Here is a 19893-nt window from a genome sequence, read left to right as displayed (position 1 = left end):
GTGTCTAATTTCCTGTGCATATTTTTACAAAGAAAAATTTTTAGTTAATTGTCTACTTTCCAATTGATTATGAACAACTTGTGTCTCTTCTTATAGAATTTCTAAATCTGACATAGACATCTGGCCATAATGGAGCAACACTGCTTTTCATTGCCCATGCTACATAAAAACAGTGATATTATGTAAAAATCACTATGGCATGAAGTTTTTGAGGAGAGGTGCCATGTAGAAGGGTAAATCTGTAGTGATTTAAAATGCCCTGTTACTATGTTCCAGTGTTTCCATTAGATTTACTTGTCTCCAAGCCACTCAATCAATGTGTTTCCAAGGATGCCACCGAAGGAATGAGAGATAAGGGAAGTAAGACAGCTTCACTTCAGAAAAAATGTGTACAACCTAGAACAAGACATTTTTATGATTTAGTCATTTTAAGAGACTATTTATTATACAAACCATATGCCTCTTACTCCTGCTGGGAAAGGTTCCTGTAGCTGTACACTAGATTCCTGTTCTCTGTTAAACAAAAATGCTTTGATGCTAACATACACCATGATGAAACCCTTGGTTACCATGGGATTTCACTGAAATAAGGTGTATCTTCTCGTGTATCAGTGTAGGATGAAAGATAAAGAGAGAAACAGCATTTCACGAAGTGCCCAGAAGACACAGGAAGCCAAAGCATGATCCTCTTAAAGTTACCGCCTTTGTAAAGGGTAAAAAATAACCAAAGCAGGGAAGTAATTTAATACACTAAGGCACCAACTCGTATTTGAAAGTATGTTTTCCTTTTGATAGACTAGTATTTACTGAGCACTAACAATGTTCAAAGACATATGCATTAAAAACACTGACTGGTGCACACAGCCATGGAACATTCTGATAGTCTTGGGGAATATGAATTCTAGGGAAAGTTTCTTCAGAAGTCCTGCAGACCCCAAAGAAACAGTGGCACAACCAGGCTTGCTAGTAGTCCTGCATGTAGCTAGACAGCTTTAAGGTTTCTTAAAGAGCTTCAGTACATGAATTATTTGATCTTATAAAGAATCACGAGGGGAAATGGATAGCTGAACCTTTGTGTCATTTATAAATTTGGGACTTTCTGACCAACACACTGTTCAAGCAGTAATTAACAAGAAGTGAAGCAGTGTGAACTTCCAACAGTGCCTTAACTACAAAATGGAATTTGTGAATTGGCACTGAGTTAGGACACAAACCATACTACTTATTCTTATGTCCAATTTTATTCTGAACTAGGTCATACACACAAAATATACAAATAGCATAAAGATTAATAAAACAAATATTTATGCCCCTACCACTCAGGTGAAAAAAAGAAACAATGCTGATACTTTATGCGGTATTTATTACTTATATAGCTAATTAATATTTCTTAGTTTCTCAAATAAGTGAAAATTTATTATTTCTCCTAGTACAAGTTTCATTTAACCTTCACTACCTTCAATTATTCTTCTACCATAAACACACTGGAAAGTAATGCTTATCATGTGATATCATCCCTCTAAAACAAAAAGCTAAATGAAAGCCTGCTTTGAAGTTTGGCTCACCCCAAGCCCTCAATGTATATCGCATTAAAAGTTATAAAAATGCTTTCACTTCTGACTAATTATGCAGCTTTCAACCACTTTTAAATATTACTGACATAAATATCTACAGAAACTAGCCAATTCATCTCATTTCAACAAATACAGTTAATTTCTACTACTTGCCTAGAATAAGAGGTGTTGAAAAAAATATACAATGTGAACTCTGCCTTCCAGGAGCTTATAGTTTTATTTGGATGATAAGCCTTATTTCATGAAGCAAAGAAAAGTATGATAGACAGCTGTCTCAGGGCCTTTTCATTTGCCATTCTGCCATAAATATTGTGCCCCAAGTTGTCTCTCAACTCGTTTGCTGAATTGCAATAATTAATACATAAAGCTTAGAAACTATTCACTTTTACAGATACTCTAAAATATATTAGAGGCATCATCAACAGCATCATGAACAATTCTTCAGTATCAAGCCCATATTTCAGAAGAACAGTGCCTGACCTCCAAGGTCTCTGATCTCCACCAGATACATGTCTTTCACGAAGTTCATCTTGTGCTATTTCACTACCCAGGAATCTTACATTTGAGTGACACCAAATTCTTTCTTGTTTCTCCAATACTCTATGTAATATCACACCTCCATGTCCTTGCCTTAAATATTCGCTCTACCCCGATATCCTTCCCCTGCTTCTAAATGTTTAGAACACTACTCATTTTTCAAGACCCAATTCCAATGTCACTTCCTTTATGAAGCCATCTATAGTCTAGCATTCCCTTTCTTCTCTATGTTGTTGTAGCACTTTCCACTCCCTTTATTACAGCACTTGCCACTATGTACCCTGGACTTTGCCTCACCTATCTGTTCTTCCACTGGCCAATGAGATCCTTGTAGACACATTCAACAAATTTAACTAACAGGCTTTGATAACCTTCTAGGTGTCAAACACTGTGCCAGGTGCTAGAGATGACAATGGGCTCACCCTCAAAGTACTTACAAGTTCATACTAAAGCAAACATGCATACAATTGTCACGAAGCAAACATGCACACAATTGTCATGACTGCTCTAAAAGTGTTATTTGTAGCACAGCAGAAGAAGGAAGGAAGGTCTAAGTCAAACTAGGGGTGTGGGGCGACCCAGGTGGCTCAGTGGTTTAGCGCCGCCTTCAGCCCAGGGCCTGATCCTAGAGACCTGGAATCGAGTCCTGCGTCAGGCTCCCTGCATGGAGCCTGCTTCTCCCTCCGCCTGTGTCTCTGCCTCTCTCTCTCTCTCTCTTTTTCTCTGTCTCTCATGAATAAATAAATAAAATCTTAAAAAAAAACAACTGGGGTGTGAGGAAAGATTTCATGAAGGCAGCAATGATTCAGCCAGATTAGAAGGTCTATAATCAATAAAGAAACAAAGGAATTTTTTTAAAATAGGAAAGAATTACAGACACACGGAAAAAAGCAAGAAAGCATAACAGAGAAGGATGATGTATATAAGGATATAGAGATTGCTTTGGTTTTTGGGTTTTTTTTTTAAGATTTACTAATTTATTCATGAGAGACAGAAAGAGGCAGAGACACAGGCAGAGGGAGAAGCATGCTTCCCGCGGGGACCCTGATGTGGGACTCGATCCCAGGACCCTGGGATCATGACCTGAGCCAAAGGCAGATGCTCAACCACTGAGCCATCCAGGTGCCCCCAGAGATAGCTTTGTATTGCTGATATGTAAACTAAAACAACAATGACAACTAAATAAAAAGTTTCCAAGATTTTACAAATTCAACACTTTCCTACTCTACTAGCAAAGACCTGGACATATTAAAAAGGAACATGTAGATTGTCACTAAAGAGAGGATGAAGGTAAGGCAAACACCTGTCCATTTTTGTTTGCATGATAGCTTTCTGTTTATTCCTAGAAACCATACCTATTTTAACTAACACAATTTTAATGCTGCTAGGTCAGCAATAAGTGGGACTTCCCATGAGGCTCTTCAGGGTCATGATTTGCCTTACCTATAATGCTACACATCTCTGATGATTTTTAAGTCTAGAGATTTGAGAAAAATCTAATACTGAGTATGGAATAAGGGTGCTAGTTTTATATCCCTCTTGGCCCTACCTCATAGGACTTTCACTAGCATTAGGGAAAGAATTTAAAACTGAGGGAAACTAACAAAACAAAACTTCTCCTGAGTGTATCTCCCTAACTCTATCTGCACTGGACACATAGTCCATATGGTTCCTTGAAAGTGGCATCAATCATTCTTACAGTAAGAACTATAAAGGTAAAATCAACTGCACTTGGTAGCATCTACTGCGATACTTAAGAATGTAGAGGTACTGCACCTTTGGTCCTCGAAGCTTGGAAGTTTTGCCCATCAATTTTTCATCATCAATTTCACATTGTTCCAGAAGGTCCAAAATATCTTCCTCCTTAAAAATATTAAAATTATGATCACTAATGGCTCTAGAATTTTTCCAGGTTCACTAATCTCCATAAAACAGTGTACAACAAGGAGTCCTAGAACTATTTAACTAAAATTGCTCAGATCAAACGAGAAATAGAGAGTCATGGAAAAATCTCTTGAAGAAACCTTCAATAAAATCTGGCAATATAAACAATATATAGCTGAAATCTACTATATATTAATATCATAAACAAATGTATCCTCTAGTACTATTAAAATCTTGAGTATAATACAATTCAATAAATTAGTCTATTGAACATTTTTAAATTTCTAACAGTTCACTCTAGTTTTCCAGAGTACAATTTCACCAGTGATTTCTATATTATTAGTGTAAAATAATATTACAACATCAGAAGAAAATTGATGATTGGCCTAATAGTTTCATTTAGAACGATCTAATATTAGTATTTGGTAAATGGGCACAATTTAATTAGACTTTCAAAATTTTAACTATTGTGCAAGAGTATCTTTAGAACTTTGTGAAAGATTTTCATTCTATGGGCAGAATACCTTCTCTTATGTTCTTCTAAAGTCATTGTGAAGTTAAGGGGAAAAGTTACAAAAACATATATACTCAAGTAAATGTTGACCCAACCAGAGCAATATGAGTATAATACATATGCTGAAAGAGGTATAATCAATAACTTCCTTGAGCTATTTATTCAACCTTTAAAATATCACATCTTCATTTATATATTTATGACATATTTCAATGTCTCTTAAAAAAAGGCTTTTGAAGAAACTAGAAATCTCACTGTGCAATGGAAATTTGTAAAAGAAGTTACTCTTCATCCCAATTCAATAAAGCTTAGCTATTAGAATACCAAAATACTTTTGCTATGATTTTTTTAAATATTTTATTTATTTATTTGAGAGAGAGAGAGAGAAAAGGAGCATGAGTGAGGGGAGGGGCAGAGGGAGAAGCTGACTCCCTGATGAGCAGGGAACCCCATGAGGGGCTGGATCCCAGGACTCTTGGATCTTGACCTGAACTGAAGGCAGCCACTTAACTGAGCTACCCAGAAGCCTTCTGCTATAATGTTTTGATTAAATAATAATCCTACAATGAATTCCAGTGACAGCAAACCAAGATAGTTAAAAAGAAACTCAGAGTTCTGTTTCTGTTTAGGAGAAAGAAGGTCATAATAGATAACACTTTCATTATAGCAGCTAGAAAAAGATAAACTAAACAATCATATTTTTTTAACAATCATATTTTTTAAGACATCAGAAAGTTGTGGATAAAAAATAGTTTAAAAGAAACTGTATATCAAAGGGGGAAAAGTTCTAGGTAAGCAGAGATAAGAAGCCACTTTCTACTTTGGAATCATTTGTCCAGTCTGCACACAGATGGGTAGAGACCATGTCTATTATAAGCAAGGAGATTCTGCTGGAATAAAGAGAATACAATAGAGTTTTCAACGATCATGTGTCCTAGTGCAACATCTAAAGGAATCCACAGAGCTGGTTCTCTTCACCTGCTGGGTCTCTCTGACAGCAATTTTACTGCGTATGTAGTGGAGTAGGAGGATACAGGCATGTGAAATCCAGTAATATCTTACAGTTTTTAGATACCAATAGAAAATGAGCTCTGTAACAAACACTGAATAAATTTCATCCTTGAGGCACTTGAAACAAGATGGTAAACTAAAAATACTACAACCCAGACTGAACCAAGTTTAATTTTTCTTCCTTTTTTTACTAATAGAAATAAATTTGACATATAACACTGTGTAAAGACACATTTATATATTTAATATGATTGCCATTGTGGTAATAGTTAGCTTCTCCATCATATCATATAATTATCATTTCTTTTCTCTGATTGTACTTAATATTTCTTAGCAAGTTTGATGATTAGAATACAGTATTGTCTATATTTATTATACCGTGCATTAGGTCTCTAGGATTTATTTACTACTAGTTGCAAGATTGTATCCTTAAACAATCTCTCCCCCATTCCTCCAGTCTCCAACCCTTGTAGCTACCATTTTACTGTTTTTATGAGTTTGGCTTTTTTGGATTCCACATATCGGTGATATCCTATAGTATTTGTCTTTTTCTGTCTGACTTATGTCAATTAGCATAATGTTCTCAATGTCCATCAATGTTGTCAGAATGTTAGGACTTCCTTCTTCCACATGACTGAAAATATTCCACTGTACATATATACCACATCACCTTTATCCATTCATCCACTGACAGGCATTTACATTGTTTCCGAATTTTGGCTACTGTGAATAATACTGCAACAAACACCAGAGTGAATTTATCACTTGGATATCCTGTTTTCATTTCCTTTGGGTATATACCCATAAGTGGAATTGCTGGATCATATGGTAGACCTATTATTAGCTTTTTGAGGAACCTCTATACTGCTTTCCATACTGGCTAAACCAAATTATATTCCCACCAACACTGTACTAGTGTTCCCTTTTCTCCACATCCTCCCCAATACTTGTTATCTCTTGTCTTCTTGATGACAGCCACTCTAATAGGAATGAGATGATAACTCATTGTGGTTTTGATTTGTATTTCCCTGACGATTAGTGATACAGTGCATTTTCTGATGTATCTGTTGGATTTTTGCACGTCTTCTTTGAAAAAAAATGTCTGTTTTAGCTATTCTGTCCATTTTTTAGTTAGGTTGTTTTTGTTCTTGGTATGTGATTGCATGAGTTCTTTATATATTTTGGATAGTAACTGCTTATCATATATATGCTTTGCAAAATTTTTCTTCTATTCTGCAGGTTGCCTTTTCATGCTGATTATTTCTTTTGCTGTGCAGAAGCTTTTAAGTTTGATGTAGTTCCACTTGTTGATTTTTGCTTTTGTTCAACTTTCCTTTGGCTCAAAGTGATTAGCCCCTTACCTTAGCACTCTGAAAGATGAAAGATATACCTTTTGGGGGGGGGGGAGAAAATAATATCAGCTCAGTTTTTATGTTTTTTTTATAAACACCTAACAAATAAAAATTGTAGGACATTCAAACTAACAGGAAAATGTCACCCATGATAAAAAGGAAAAAAAAAAACATTTTAAAAAGCAGGTCCTTAAATGATCCAGATGCTAAAATTAACAATCATGGATTTTAAAATAACTACTATATATGTGTTAAAGAAAATTGATGAAAAATGAACAAAATGAATGGAAGATGCAGAATTTCAACAGAAAAATAGATTTAAAAAACCAAATGGACATTCTTGAGTTGAAAAATATAATCAAAAATTAATAAGTGATTGAAGAGGTTTATGGCAGACTGGGCACAGCAGAGAAATTAGTGGAAATTATCCAAACTGAAGCACACAGAAAGATTTAAAACAAGGAAAAACAGAACAGAGTATCAAAGATACATGGGATGCTGTCCCTGTCTCTAATATATGTGTAATTAGAGTACCATAAAGAGATAAATATAAAATAATACAGCAGAAATATCTGAAGAAAAAATGGAGGAGGATTTTTCAAAACTAATGAAATACATTAACCCAGAGCTTCAAGAAATTAAGAAAATTAAAAGCAGGATTAATACAAAGAAAGCCACACACAGACACATCAAAGTCAAAATGCTGGAGGGGAAAAAAAAAGCAGCCAAGGAAAAAGACTATTACATTTAGAAGGAAAGCAAGAATAATGATGGTTGAATTCTGAATAGAAACAATAGGATTCAGCAGACAAATAAGTGATATCCATAAAAGTCCTGAAAGAGAAGAAAAAAAAAAAAAAGAAACAAAGAAAAGGCTGCCAAGAAAGAATTCTATATCCAGTTAAACTACCACTTAAAAAAGAAGGCAAAATGAAAGATAATTTCTGACCCCCCCCCCAAAAATAAAAGAGAGAGACAGAGAGAAAATTAATCAACACCACACTTATGCTACAAGGAATATGAAGTAATAAAGAACATTTCTTCAAACTGAAGATAATCCTCGTTAGACTCTGCATGACAAAATACAGAACACAAGAAAGAGTGTATATGTGAATAAATAGGAAAGGTTAGTTAGAAAACTATTAGACAACCAGTAAGGATGTGAAAGGATTAAGAAACAGGGTGAGACTAAATTTCAAAGCAAATATGACCCAACTAAACAGTATTTACCAGAGATATTTTTTTAAATATAAGAACATGGATGAATTGATAAATAGATGGAAAAGATAGTCATTCAAACAGTAACCATAAGAAAGAAACTAGTGTGACCACATTAGTTACACAAAGTAAACATATTTTAACAAATAAACATATTTAAACAAATTAAGACATAGAGTACTACCTAAGGGAAAGAAAAACAATTCATAATGGTAAAATAAAAAGGATGAATTCATTAGAAAGACACCTTCATAACTTCAAAGTATATGAAACAAAAATTGACAGAACTAAATCCACAATCACAGTTGAAGTTTTAACAGTCTTTCTCAGTAATTGCTAGAATGAATAGGCCAAAAAATTAGGATACAGAATACCTGAACAACACTAATAGCCAAATTACTTACTACATGTATTCAACTCTATAACCAACACCTGTAGTAACACATTATTTTCATGTATATTTGGAGCATTCACTAAAATAAGTACTTAATAGAGCTAAAGCAAGTATCAGTTCATTTTACAGTAGGGAAATCAGAATGTTTTCTAACACCAATGAAATAAACTAGAAATTTTCAACAAAAATAAAAAGAGAAGTTTTTAATGTATGGAAATTAAGCAATGAGCTTCTAAATAACCAAATAAAAACCAGGAATTAATTTAAGATGGCAGTTAGTAAAAATATAATATGTAAAAATTGCTAGATACAAGGGCAATATATAAAAATAATCAGATGTTTACATCCTAAGAACAAATTTAAAAGGAAAAAAATGTAAACTATATTATTGTCAATAGTAGCAAAAATATCAAATACTTAATAAATTTAATTAAAGATGTGCAAAAACTATACATCAAAAGCTATAAAACAGTTGAGTAATTTAAAGACTCAAGTAGATGGAGAGATATGCCATATTAATGGATCAGAAAACTCAGTGCTGTTACTGCCCCAGAAATTATTTTATAGATTCTTCACAGTCCCAATTACAATCCCAGCAGCCACTTTGTAATACAAAATTAATCAAAATATAAAATCAAGTCAATTCTAAGATGTAAATGGAATCATAAAGGACCTAGAAAGGGCAAAAGCAACAGTAATGAAGATAGTGTGATATTTGTATAAGAGACTCACAAACCAAAGGAATAGGACAGGCAAAGTGATGACATTTAAACCAGATTTTGAAGAATACAAGGAAGAGAATTAAGATTTGTAGCCTATTTTGTGACAAGTACTTTAAATCGACTATCTTAATTAACCTCAATTTTATCTTAGAAACCAACCTTTCAAGTATAGTTTTAATACTACTATATTAGTGATGTGCAAGCTATTGATCAAATAGTTTATTCTAAAGTTATAAAATTAACACATAAGGGAGCTGGAATTTGAATGTAGATCTATTTGGCTCCCAAATCCCTAGGTTTTCTAGCAGAAAAAGAGGGGTTGGGGAGCAGAGTAATGAGAAGAAATAGATGTTTATCCACAGAAAAAACAAATAACAGTACAGAACAGGTGATGGAAAATAAACAAAGGTCTCCCACTCTCTTGATCAAGAAAACAAAGGGCCATAGGATATAATTCTAATGGTGGAAACACTGGTGTATGTCAAAAGAAAGACTATTGGAAGAGAAGAGCATTGAAGTGTACACATAATTCCTTCTGCTTCTGTCTTTTAGGTGTAGCCAACTTGAAAGTGGCTTTACATCTTTTTGCAGAATTTGCATGAAAAGTAAAATCTATAATAAGCTTTATAACTTTAGAATCACTCAATATAACAAGGCATCCAAGAAATGGAAGGTTATCACTATAGTGAAATGTCCAGTAATATAAAGTACAATTTGATAAATAAGCCTACCTACACTTATTAGTCCAATGGGACATTAGCAAACACAATGCAAGCAGGCAGAGGCTTGATTAGCACTTGTCCTCTTGAAATGCTTCCTTTTGAAATTCCAAGCTACCATGTTACAAGATCTGGCTACCTTGCTAAGAAGCCATGTAAAGACAAAGAGACACTGAGCCAGCTCCCCAGATGTTCCAGCTATCTAACTGAGGCTACAGCCATGTGATGAAGCTCTCCTGGATTTCCAACCCCAGTTGAACTTCCACATAAATGAAAAAAAAAAAAAAGAACTTCCACATAAATGCAACTAATAGAATTCACTCCAAGGAAGCCAAGCTGAAAAACTATTCAGCTGAGCCCAGCCAAGATTACAGAATATGAGCAAATAAATGGTTTATTATGCATCAAAAGATGCATAAATATATATATTTATATATAAACAGATTACTCTGTGTGTGTGTGTGTGTGTGTTTGTGTGTGTGTGTTTTAATTACTTCTTACATGCCAGGTATATGCAGTGTATCAGGGAAAAAAAACTGTATAATGTCACTTACAATCCAAATAATGAAAGCATCATAAACAATTAGGTTAATTCAATGGATTTTTTTATTCAGTTACATATACACATCTCTGTAAGAAAACATGTTTATTATGATAGATTGATATTACAACATAATATCAACATCTACTGTATAATTTGTCCTGTTAGACATCTTATTTATGAAATCACTTGGTTGGTTATTAAATACTACCATCTGTTAAAATAAAAGAAAAGTGCATCTTAAAACAAATGTTTTTATATGTGGGACTAAGGTGGGTTGTTTTTAAAAACATACTATTTGGCTTCATTCATTTTTCTCTTTATAAACATTCATTCTTTTACCTTCATCCTTTTCAAAGGATTATTCAGCTCTCGCTGGAATGAAGCTGCTCTTCCTGAAAGGAAGGTCTGAAAGGCAACGGCCAACAAATTTTCATACTTTTCAAGCAGAGTTTTATCTTCAGGAGGATAAATTCGTCTACAATAAATCAGATAAACCAACTTGTTTAAAAGAGGCTACTGTAAAAAAAAAAAAAAAAGAGGCTACTGTAGTGCAAGAGTTAAGTCCAATTACCTAGATACTCCTTGACAACCTACTCTCTGCCAGTTACTCTTCTAGGTGCTAGAAATAAGAATTCAGTTATAAGAAATTCACAAATTTTCACCAGTTACCTACAAAAGTTAAAGTTTATCTAGAGAATGGTCATTAAACAATAAAGCTTCAGAGGGCACAGTATAAGGGTTTGGTTGTGGAGACGTGGTTGGAGAATTGCAGTCGAAGAAATACAGATCTTCATGGGAGAGAGCAGGTGATGAGAAATAATTTGGAAGTTGTGCAATCACCATGTGTTTACTGACGTATACAAGAATGTGAGCATTAATCTTGATATTCTCTTTTAGGGTGGTGGAATGTGCCTCTCTAAAGGAGAGAAGAGGGTAGACATAGAATGAGAAGAATGTGTTCTCCTTGTTGCTGTTGATGGAAAGAATTGCTTGTTGTTGCAGGAAAGAATGTTTCACCAAGAGAGTGAGAAGCTCTGTGGCCCCCAAACCTCCCAATTCTGTTAAGCTAATGCCAAAGCTTGAGAAGATGGGCAGTCTTTCCAAAAATACAAGGAACTTGGGGGGAAGTGTCCTTTTTTAACCTGTCAAAGGATACCATGGAGGGGTTCCTTCCAGTGCAACACAGTCCACATCCCTCTGTATTGTCTCATATCCGCCTCCTCAAAACATTTTCATTATTTGCCTGATTCCTGATATATCTGGGTTTAAACAAAGTAGAGCAACCACTCGGAATGGACAGAAAGAAAACTAGGAGACCTAAAACCTGACTTTCTCAAAATACTACATTACAAGTAAATAAGGTCATAGGATAGTATCAGATTTAAAAGATCTTATACATCCACCCATGAAGATGGCTAGCAGGAATGAAACAGTGCTCAAAGTAAATCTAAAAGGCTAAAAATGTAGAACAGTTGTTTTGACACTTCTTCAATCTGTATGAAAATGGAAGCACAGTTACCTATAATTTCCCATATGCCGATTTTCATGTTCTTCTTTTAAAATCTGCTTTCGTACTTGAGCGAGTCTCTCTTTCTAGAAATGAAGAAATTTTACAAATAAAATCTGACCAATGAATTATGCAGTTCAAATTGTAGGTATATTGTGAAAATTTTCATACCAACTCTTCTTTCCGCCTCTCTAACTGATGTCTCTGCTGTTCCCAGTCTGAGGAACCTGGTAAGAGCCTTTTTATTGAATTTTGACCATAAAGCCTCCTTTGAGCCTCAGCTTTTTGTTTGGCCAAGTTTCTCCTTTTATCACTGGTCCTGAAATATAAAACACAGGAATTCAAATAAGCCCTGATCTTCTCCCTGTGAGGAAAATTAGCAGAAGAGGAGACATAGTGGAGATATGAATCAATGTTTACTAAATAAAATATATATATATATTTAGTATATATATGTTTACTAAATATATATTATATATTATATATTATATATTATATATATAAGTATGCTTATATATTTATATATAAATATATATTTATATTTATTTAGTGAACATATATATAGTAAACATATATATAGTAAACATATATATATATATATATATTCCCATACATCATATCATCTAATCATCCATCAAATGTGGGTCTCCATATAGTAAACTGGAGGTTCCATATTCCCAGGGGTTGTGATGGAATACTCTGAGCAGTGTACCTTCTTTTGGATTTTCTTGAGATTAAAAATGTATGCTTACAAATGAGTTTTGGGATATATATGGAGCCATACTAAAAGTAAAACATTGTATTAAGAATTGTGCAGATTTGAAAGACAAATCTAACACATATATGCCCATGGCACTCCAACTAGGTGGAGTGAAAAGGCACATCTGCAATGTAAACTTCATCAGCACATGCTCTAAATGTTAAGAATTGTACTACATTCTCTTAGTGGAACATTACAAAAAATAAGAAAAATGAATTCCAACTTTTCTTTACTTTTAAGTCTAGAAATTTCTCACTATCTCACTTTTAAGAAGACAAAAACACCATAGATTTTGTCCTGAATTGGTTGGCAAAGACATCATTGGCAAAGTTACGCAAAAAAAACAAAACAAAAAACATAAGGCCTACTTATATAATAATTGTAAACACAAAAATATGTATAGGTATACTGTTTGAATAATCTAAAATATTTGATGCACTCATGTAAGCTAAATAAACAAAAATTTCACTTTTTATATATCTTCTATTCATTTCTTCTAGGATAATTGAAATGTCAGTTAAATTTAGGCTAATCATTCTTTGATCAAGCAAAAGAAGGGGCCATATGAAAATTTCTTACCAAGTTTATCAAACAAAAAGGAAAATTATTATTTTCTTTTAATAATGCTTCTCATATAAAGCTACTTCAAGCAAGCATCTGCTAAATGCTTGGGACTATTTAAAGTAAATAAATTGCTTGGGAGCATCCCACAACTCTTTAAGAGTTCTTTAAATGACGATAAGAATCAATTGAAATCATAAAATCCCTGGGTTTAAATGACCTCAGAGGTCCTTTAATCCAACACCCCAAACACTGTTTGAACACTTAAAATGGCAGATGACATTATTTCATTAGGCAGTTCAATTAAACTTCTAACAAATTTCTTTCATAAGGAGCCAAAAGCTTTCCTACAAAATAGCACTTCAAATATTTGAGATCCATGATCATGTACACTACAACCAGCCTAATAATATCCTGTTAGTGGAGCAATCCCCCTTCCAAGTATATATCCAAAGGAGTTGAAATCAGGATACAAAGAGAGTTCTGCACTCCCATGCTCACTGCAGCATTATTCACAATAACCAAGACATAGAAACAACCTAAATGTTCATCAATAGATGAATAAAGAAAATCTGGTATATACATACAATGGAATATTATCCAGCCTTTAAAAAAAAAGGAAATCCTGTCTATGCTTTTCAACGGGAAGGTTAACCCTGCCTTAACAATTGTTTCTTTCTTCTCTTTACCCAGGCTGCATGATACAGTGGGAAGATCTCACAGAAAGGTAGGAAATCCAAATGTTTGAGGGTTGTTACGTTTTTAACTTCCTGAATGACCTCTGCTTCTTCTTGTAAGGTGAAGAAGATAATCTAGAGATTTTCCTCAGGTATTCTCCAATTCAACCTTATGCTCTGTATTGAATAATTATACCAACACTGTTATTTAACCATATTTACTGTAGATTCAGAGCATGATATAGAGAGAAGTAAAAGCAGTCTGTAGAGAGGAAAGGATATTTAAAAAGAAAACATAAATGGGTTTGAAGAATGAAATCAAGAAATTCAAAATACAAAACATGAAAAAACTGCAAACCAATCCCACATATAAGTGATTGTTCTATGCCAAAAGTGATGTAAACCTTCCAAATGATGGAAGAAATACTTTACCTGATGTTTAGTAGCTTCAGTGCATTTAGCAACACCCCTCTTTTTACATCATAGTCTATTTTCTGATCAGTTCCAAAGCTTGGAGCTCGATTAATCTGAAATTTACAAAGAAAACAATGAGATCAGCCACATTTTAGTAGGTTAATATTCAATACATATTTGTTAAACCACTGCACGATCCCCAACCAATAGGAAAACTATAATAAACTCAAAGCTCTACATGGTAAATGGCCCAGTTACCACTGCCACACCTCCCTTCCTCACCACCCTAAATCAAGGAGTTGAAAGGAACTGAGTGCTGTTACTACCCCTCTCCCCCTGCTGCCTTAGCTCAGGATCTTAGGTCAGCATTTGTGTCCTCTCCCTACTCTCCACTGTCTCCAGCCCAGTACCCCATGCATTCTTGGTTGTAAGTTAAAGGAAGTTAAAGGTGACTCATCTTGACAAAAAGGTTAGTGGACCAGTATTAACAATAACAATAATGGTGTAACAAAAATAATATGCATGATACCAATAAAGTAATCATTTATGCATTTATTTAGCATGTAGAAACTAACAGTGCCCTCTTTTCACTGCTTCAGATCTCCTGGATGAATTCGTCTATTGCTGCCTAAAAAAATAAATTATTTTCTTCCTATCTGGATCAAACAATTAAATCATCAATTTTCATTTCCACTGATTATATAACTCAGAAGATACTATTTAAGGTAGCTTCAGACTAACCTCTATGAGCCTCTCTAACTGTATAAGGACTCATGGGAATAAGAGAGCCATTTGTGAGTGTTCTTTCCAACATCATTTACAGGATTTCATTAAGATGAAAAATAAAAAGTAACAGTAACTGAATATACCCTGAAATCCATTATACAATATAGTACCACTTCAAGAGGTGGAAGTTTTGTTTTTGTCTTTGTTGCTATGAAAATGTAACTGGAATAGCAAGTGTTTATGAAGACTACCTAATTAACTCAGTTGGCTAGAACACTGCTGAGTTCAAAACTCCAGCTTAGCTTCATGACCACCACCTAACTTCAGAGCCTATCTCAAAAAAACACGATGTCACTAGTCATAGAAGAGAGTTGTCTTATATAATTCCATTCCACAAGAGACAAAATAACTGATGGTATGCAGTTTACAACTGGAAGCTATAGAAAATACAAGTAGAAGTATGCACATGGAAGCTAAATAAACAACAAAAAGATCCCCTGTAATCCCATCACCTCATAGATTGTTATCCATTTGATAAATGGTGTATTGCTAACCATTTGATAAATGATAAATATTTGCTATGCATATATATTGGTATATTTATTTTACCTTCCAAATACATGCCTATACTAACAATACTATTCTATAATCCAAGTTTTTCCCTTAACAATATATCATGAAAACCTTTCATGCCATCATTTTGATGCATGGTATTCCACTTATAGGGATAGGCCAAACTATATTATGCCTTTGCTGACTGCTGATTTAGGTGGTGATGGACATATTTCTGCCTATGCAATGTGGTCTCAAGGAGAAGGGAGCAGCTACGTAATGGCAAGAACATCCATTTGTTCCAGGCAAAATTTAATGCAGGTAGTTTATTAATCTGCTTCGAAACTTCAAAACTCAAGTATTTCCTCTTACAAGTGTGAAGAAAGGGTACAGTAACACATTTTATATGAAAAAATTTTAACCAGTCCATACTGATTCAAATCTCTGGAATTTAAAAAAAAAAATTAAAAAAATTAAAAAAAATCTCTAGAATTTGTAATACAATTAGCAAGTTCTGTTGCTACAAAGGACAAGGTTATAAAATGAACCAGGCATTTGAAAACAATGATTAAGCGGTTCACTGAAATGTTATCTATCTTTATAGAATTCCTTAGATGCTCCATTCCAAAATTGCTATCTGGAATACTACCAGACATATCCCTCCTCCAGGATAGTAGTAACCTCAGACTCTCTCTCTTATCTATCTCAGAATATTCCTGCTATTACCATAAAAAAGAAATTGGTCTATGAAGAAATATACCCACACAAGATAAAACAAATACATGAAAAAGTAGAGAAACTTTTTTCAATTCACATCTTGGATTTTTCAAAAGTTTTATGAGAAAGTAAAAACTAGAGACAGAAGAAACTCTGAAAATCAAGGTTCCATTCAGTCAAAATCCTACTTTGGGGTGCCTGGGTGACCCAGCTTGTTAAGTGTCCGACTCTTGTCTTTCGCTCCGGTTGTGACCTCAGGGTTGTGAGACCGATCCCAGCATTGGACACCTCTCTCTCATAAATAAACTAATCTTTAGGGCAGCCCCGGTGGCCCAAAGGTTTGGTGCCGCCTTTGGCCTGGGTTGTGATCCTGGAGATCCAGGATCGAGTCCCACGTCAGCCTCCCTGCATGGAGCCTACTTCTCCCTCTGCCTGTGTCTCTGCCTCTCTCTCTCTCTCTCTCTCTGTCTCTCATGAATAAATAAATAAAATCTTTAAAAAAATTAATCTTTAAAAAAAAATTCTACTCTGTGATGTGGATGGCTTCTTTGGTTCTCATTTCCTACCCCAATTCTAGAATGAACAAAGCTCAGCAGAGGTTAGAGTCTTAAAGTTCAGTAGCTTGTAAATGCATGCAAAAATTGCAAACTATTAGAAAGCAAATTAAATTAATAAATACTATTTATTGACCAACTAAATCATAGTTTTACTATCAAAACAAGGGCAATAATTTCATGCACATATCAAAGTATCCATAATAGAGTCTATGCTCCCTAATTAGTGCTGTTCTCTCTGCGTAATTTCTTCCTACCCCAACCCCATCTCTCCCAACCTCCAGTTCCCACCACACCTTCTATAGCCTTAAACACTATGCTCAGGTGTTCCCTCCTCTGCAAAGATTTTTAACTGTGAAATACACATCTGTACACAGGGAGATTAATCACCCTATTGTTTGTTCCCTACTTATCCTTGTAAATATTACCACGAGACATATCTGAGTCCCCACTCGGCCAGGATAAATATTCTGTCTTCTTGTATTTCCACCCCCTGACACAATGACTTGTTGAAATTAATTCAAGTGTAATTAAAGTGTTAGCAGTATATTCATACCCTACCCAATTTCCATATTTTTCCCCAAAAAAATGTTTCTGTGCTTGAAAATTTCTTCAATTTTGCTACTATGAATCATTACCTGCAATTATTCCAGTTAACTAAAAGTTATCATATTCTCAGATGCACCTTCTATCTTATTCCACTTGATGGTGCCAAAAGGTTTTTAACAACATATGTTAGAACCACTACAATTGCAGCTGGGAGAAAACACAAAGAAGCAAGATCTAAATAAGATTCTTTTAATTGTTTTAATATAACAAATGTTCATTATCCATAGTTATTGCTTACTGTAAAGTTTTTGTAATGGTTCTGACTGATCTGGAAAAATGATGAAGTAATGAAACAAAAATGAAAATATGTTAATGCAAACAGTGCTGTCTAGCTTTTGATTATTGTTGGGTTTTTAAATGGTTACTGATCTGGACATGATGATGAAGAGGAGAGGAGAGTATGAAGAAATATTAATGCAAACAATGTTTGGAGCCTTTAAAAAAAATACAGAATCCAACCACTCAGTCAATTCTGATTTACCAAGCTCATACAAAGCTCCAGTTAGACAAATGCTTTAAACACTAGTTATCCACAGTCATTATTCCCTGCTATAGTTTCAATTCCACTTCATGCATGTGCCTTCACTTCTTCCCCACCCCATCAAAGATAAAAGGCAAGTAACAGGAGCAGGAAAAAAAGAATAAAGTTAAAAAACAGGAAGGGGTAATTGCAGACAAAGAAGGAAACCTAAGGAAGAAAATGTCATGCCTTAGTAAGGTACAGAGTCAAATGCTTTCATATCTAAGTAATGAAGGAAGCAAAAATATAAGCAAAATTCCTCACATTTATCTTATTTCTAGGACCTATGCAAGAGCAAACTTTGAACATCTGATGTCTGTATTTGACTGGAAATAGAATATACTTTCCTGGCACATAGGAAACTGAACACATACACACATACACACACACACACACACAAAAAAAAAAAAAAAAAAAACCATGAGCCCTCAAATTGGGAAAGTGTTCTTTCCTAAAAATATATTTTGAGTGTCTTGATTATCTATCACTTATTCAATTTGCTTTTTCAAGTTACAGATGGAACTTCCAACTTCAAAATCATTAAAAAAATAATCAGCTTAAAATGAAAAGTACTTGTTGATTGGACCCTTTATAGTAATATGTTCCTTAATGTAACTAATCTAGTAAACACAAGTGTTTGGGTATGTGATATTTTGCTGATAAAGTTTCCTAAACACAGTGTTCTGTGCCCACGCACTCTATGACTCCAGATCAGGGGTCGGAGAGGGAACTACTGAATGGGGTAGTACTGGATCACAAGACTTCTAAGTTTTCTTCTGGATGTAACATAAATATGACTGGAAGGGAAGGTACAAAAATCTTGAACAGAGACTATTTTTATTTTTTCCTTATATCATTTCCTTATTTCCCTAATAGTAAATGATAGAGAGAAAAATAATGATGACTCTGACCATACCAGAAGCTGGCAGCAAACCCAAAAGCATACAGTTAACAGTCTGGACATGAGAGGAGCCCCAGGCATATTATATGGCCTTAAGGAGAATCCATGCCAGCTGGGGTATGAGGTACTGAATACTGATTAATGAACCAATCGGAGCCTCTCTCTTCTTGGAGAGTTTGAATGGGGAACCCAATGAAGACAAGGAGGCTGTGGTCCTGAAGCCCAGGCACCCACACAGAGGAAAGACAACATCCAGAAGTCATGAAGTGGTAGAGGCCGTGAGGCTGGGAAAATAGTGGAGAAAGTAGATAACAAATCAGTAAAAGCAGATTCACACAGATATTCAAAAGTCCTGGCTTAGAAATTCAATCGATCTTAGTTTGGGAAAAGTAATATCAAACACACATCCATCAATTCCTGGAAATGTTCTATTCTCTGAATTTTTGTTTTCTTCCTCCCACATGCTCCATTCAGGCCTCTTTCTGTTCAGTTAATGAGTCAACTATGCCAAGTACACATTGAAAAAACATTTGCGTTCATGCACAAGAGCAGTAGTAACTTCTCTTTCTTAAAGAAATGCCTTACCTCCAGAAGCCATGGCTTTAGTTTTCTGTCCAACAAAATATCAAATCCCAGGACTTCGAAACAGACACTTTCACTTCCTGGAGGTTGGCCAGGTCTGCACATTCGATAGGCATGCAGGACATGAGGTTCTGCTACAATCAAAGTCTTTACAACCAATTCCTGCACGTATAGTGATTTAAAAAAAAAAAAAAGGTAAAAATGCCTTACTTTTTTTGTATCTTGTTTACATATATGGAAATAAGGCCTGGACTTACAAACCAGCACCCTGGCCAAGTTCACAAAGCTCTATGGCATGTGGCCCCTGCCGCTGCTCTGATTCCGTTTCATGCAACTCTTACCCT

At 34.6% G+C, this 19893-nt stretch overlaps 1 protein-coding gene across 1 annotated transcript in view; it reads right to left on the bottom strand.

The window, feature by feature from the left end:
• Nucleotides 1-19893, bottom strand: part of TTLL7 (tubulin tyrosine ligase like 7) — a 140214-nt gene that overhangs the window by 54119 nt on the left and 66202 nt on the right. The window contains exons 9-14 of the mRNA XM_041749648.1: nucleotides 19553-19711; nucleotides 14407-14501; nucleotides 12148-12295; nucleotides 11989-12062; nucleotides 10809-10944; nucleotides 3888-3974 (exon numbers count right to left, since the gene is read on the bottom strand). Coding sequence (XP_041605582.1) covers nucleotides 3888-3974; nucleotides 10809-10944; nucleotides 11989-12062; nucleotides 12148-12295; nucleotides 14407-14501; nucleotides 19553-19711 — 699 coding nt within the window. The remainder of the gene's footprint in view (nucleotides 1-3887; nucleotides 3975-10808; nucleotides 10945-11988; nucleotides 12063-12147; nucleotides 12296-14406; nucleotides 14502-19552; nucleotides 19712-19893) is intronic.

This window comes from Vulpes lagopus, chromosome 3 (assembly GCF_018345385.1).
Source record: "Vulpes lagopus strain Blue_001 chromosome 3, ASM1834538v1, whole genome shotgun sequence".
NCBI lineage: Eukaryota > Metazoa > Chordata > Mammalia > Carnivora > Canidae > Vulpes > Vulpes lagopus.
The sequence above is the reverse complement of the archived record's forward strand: the minus strand, read 5'-3'. Positions and strand labels throughout refer to the sequence as shown.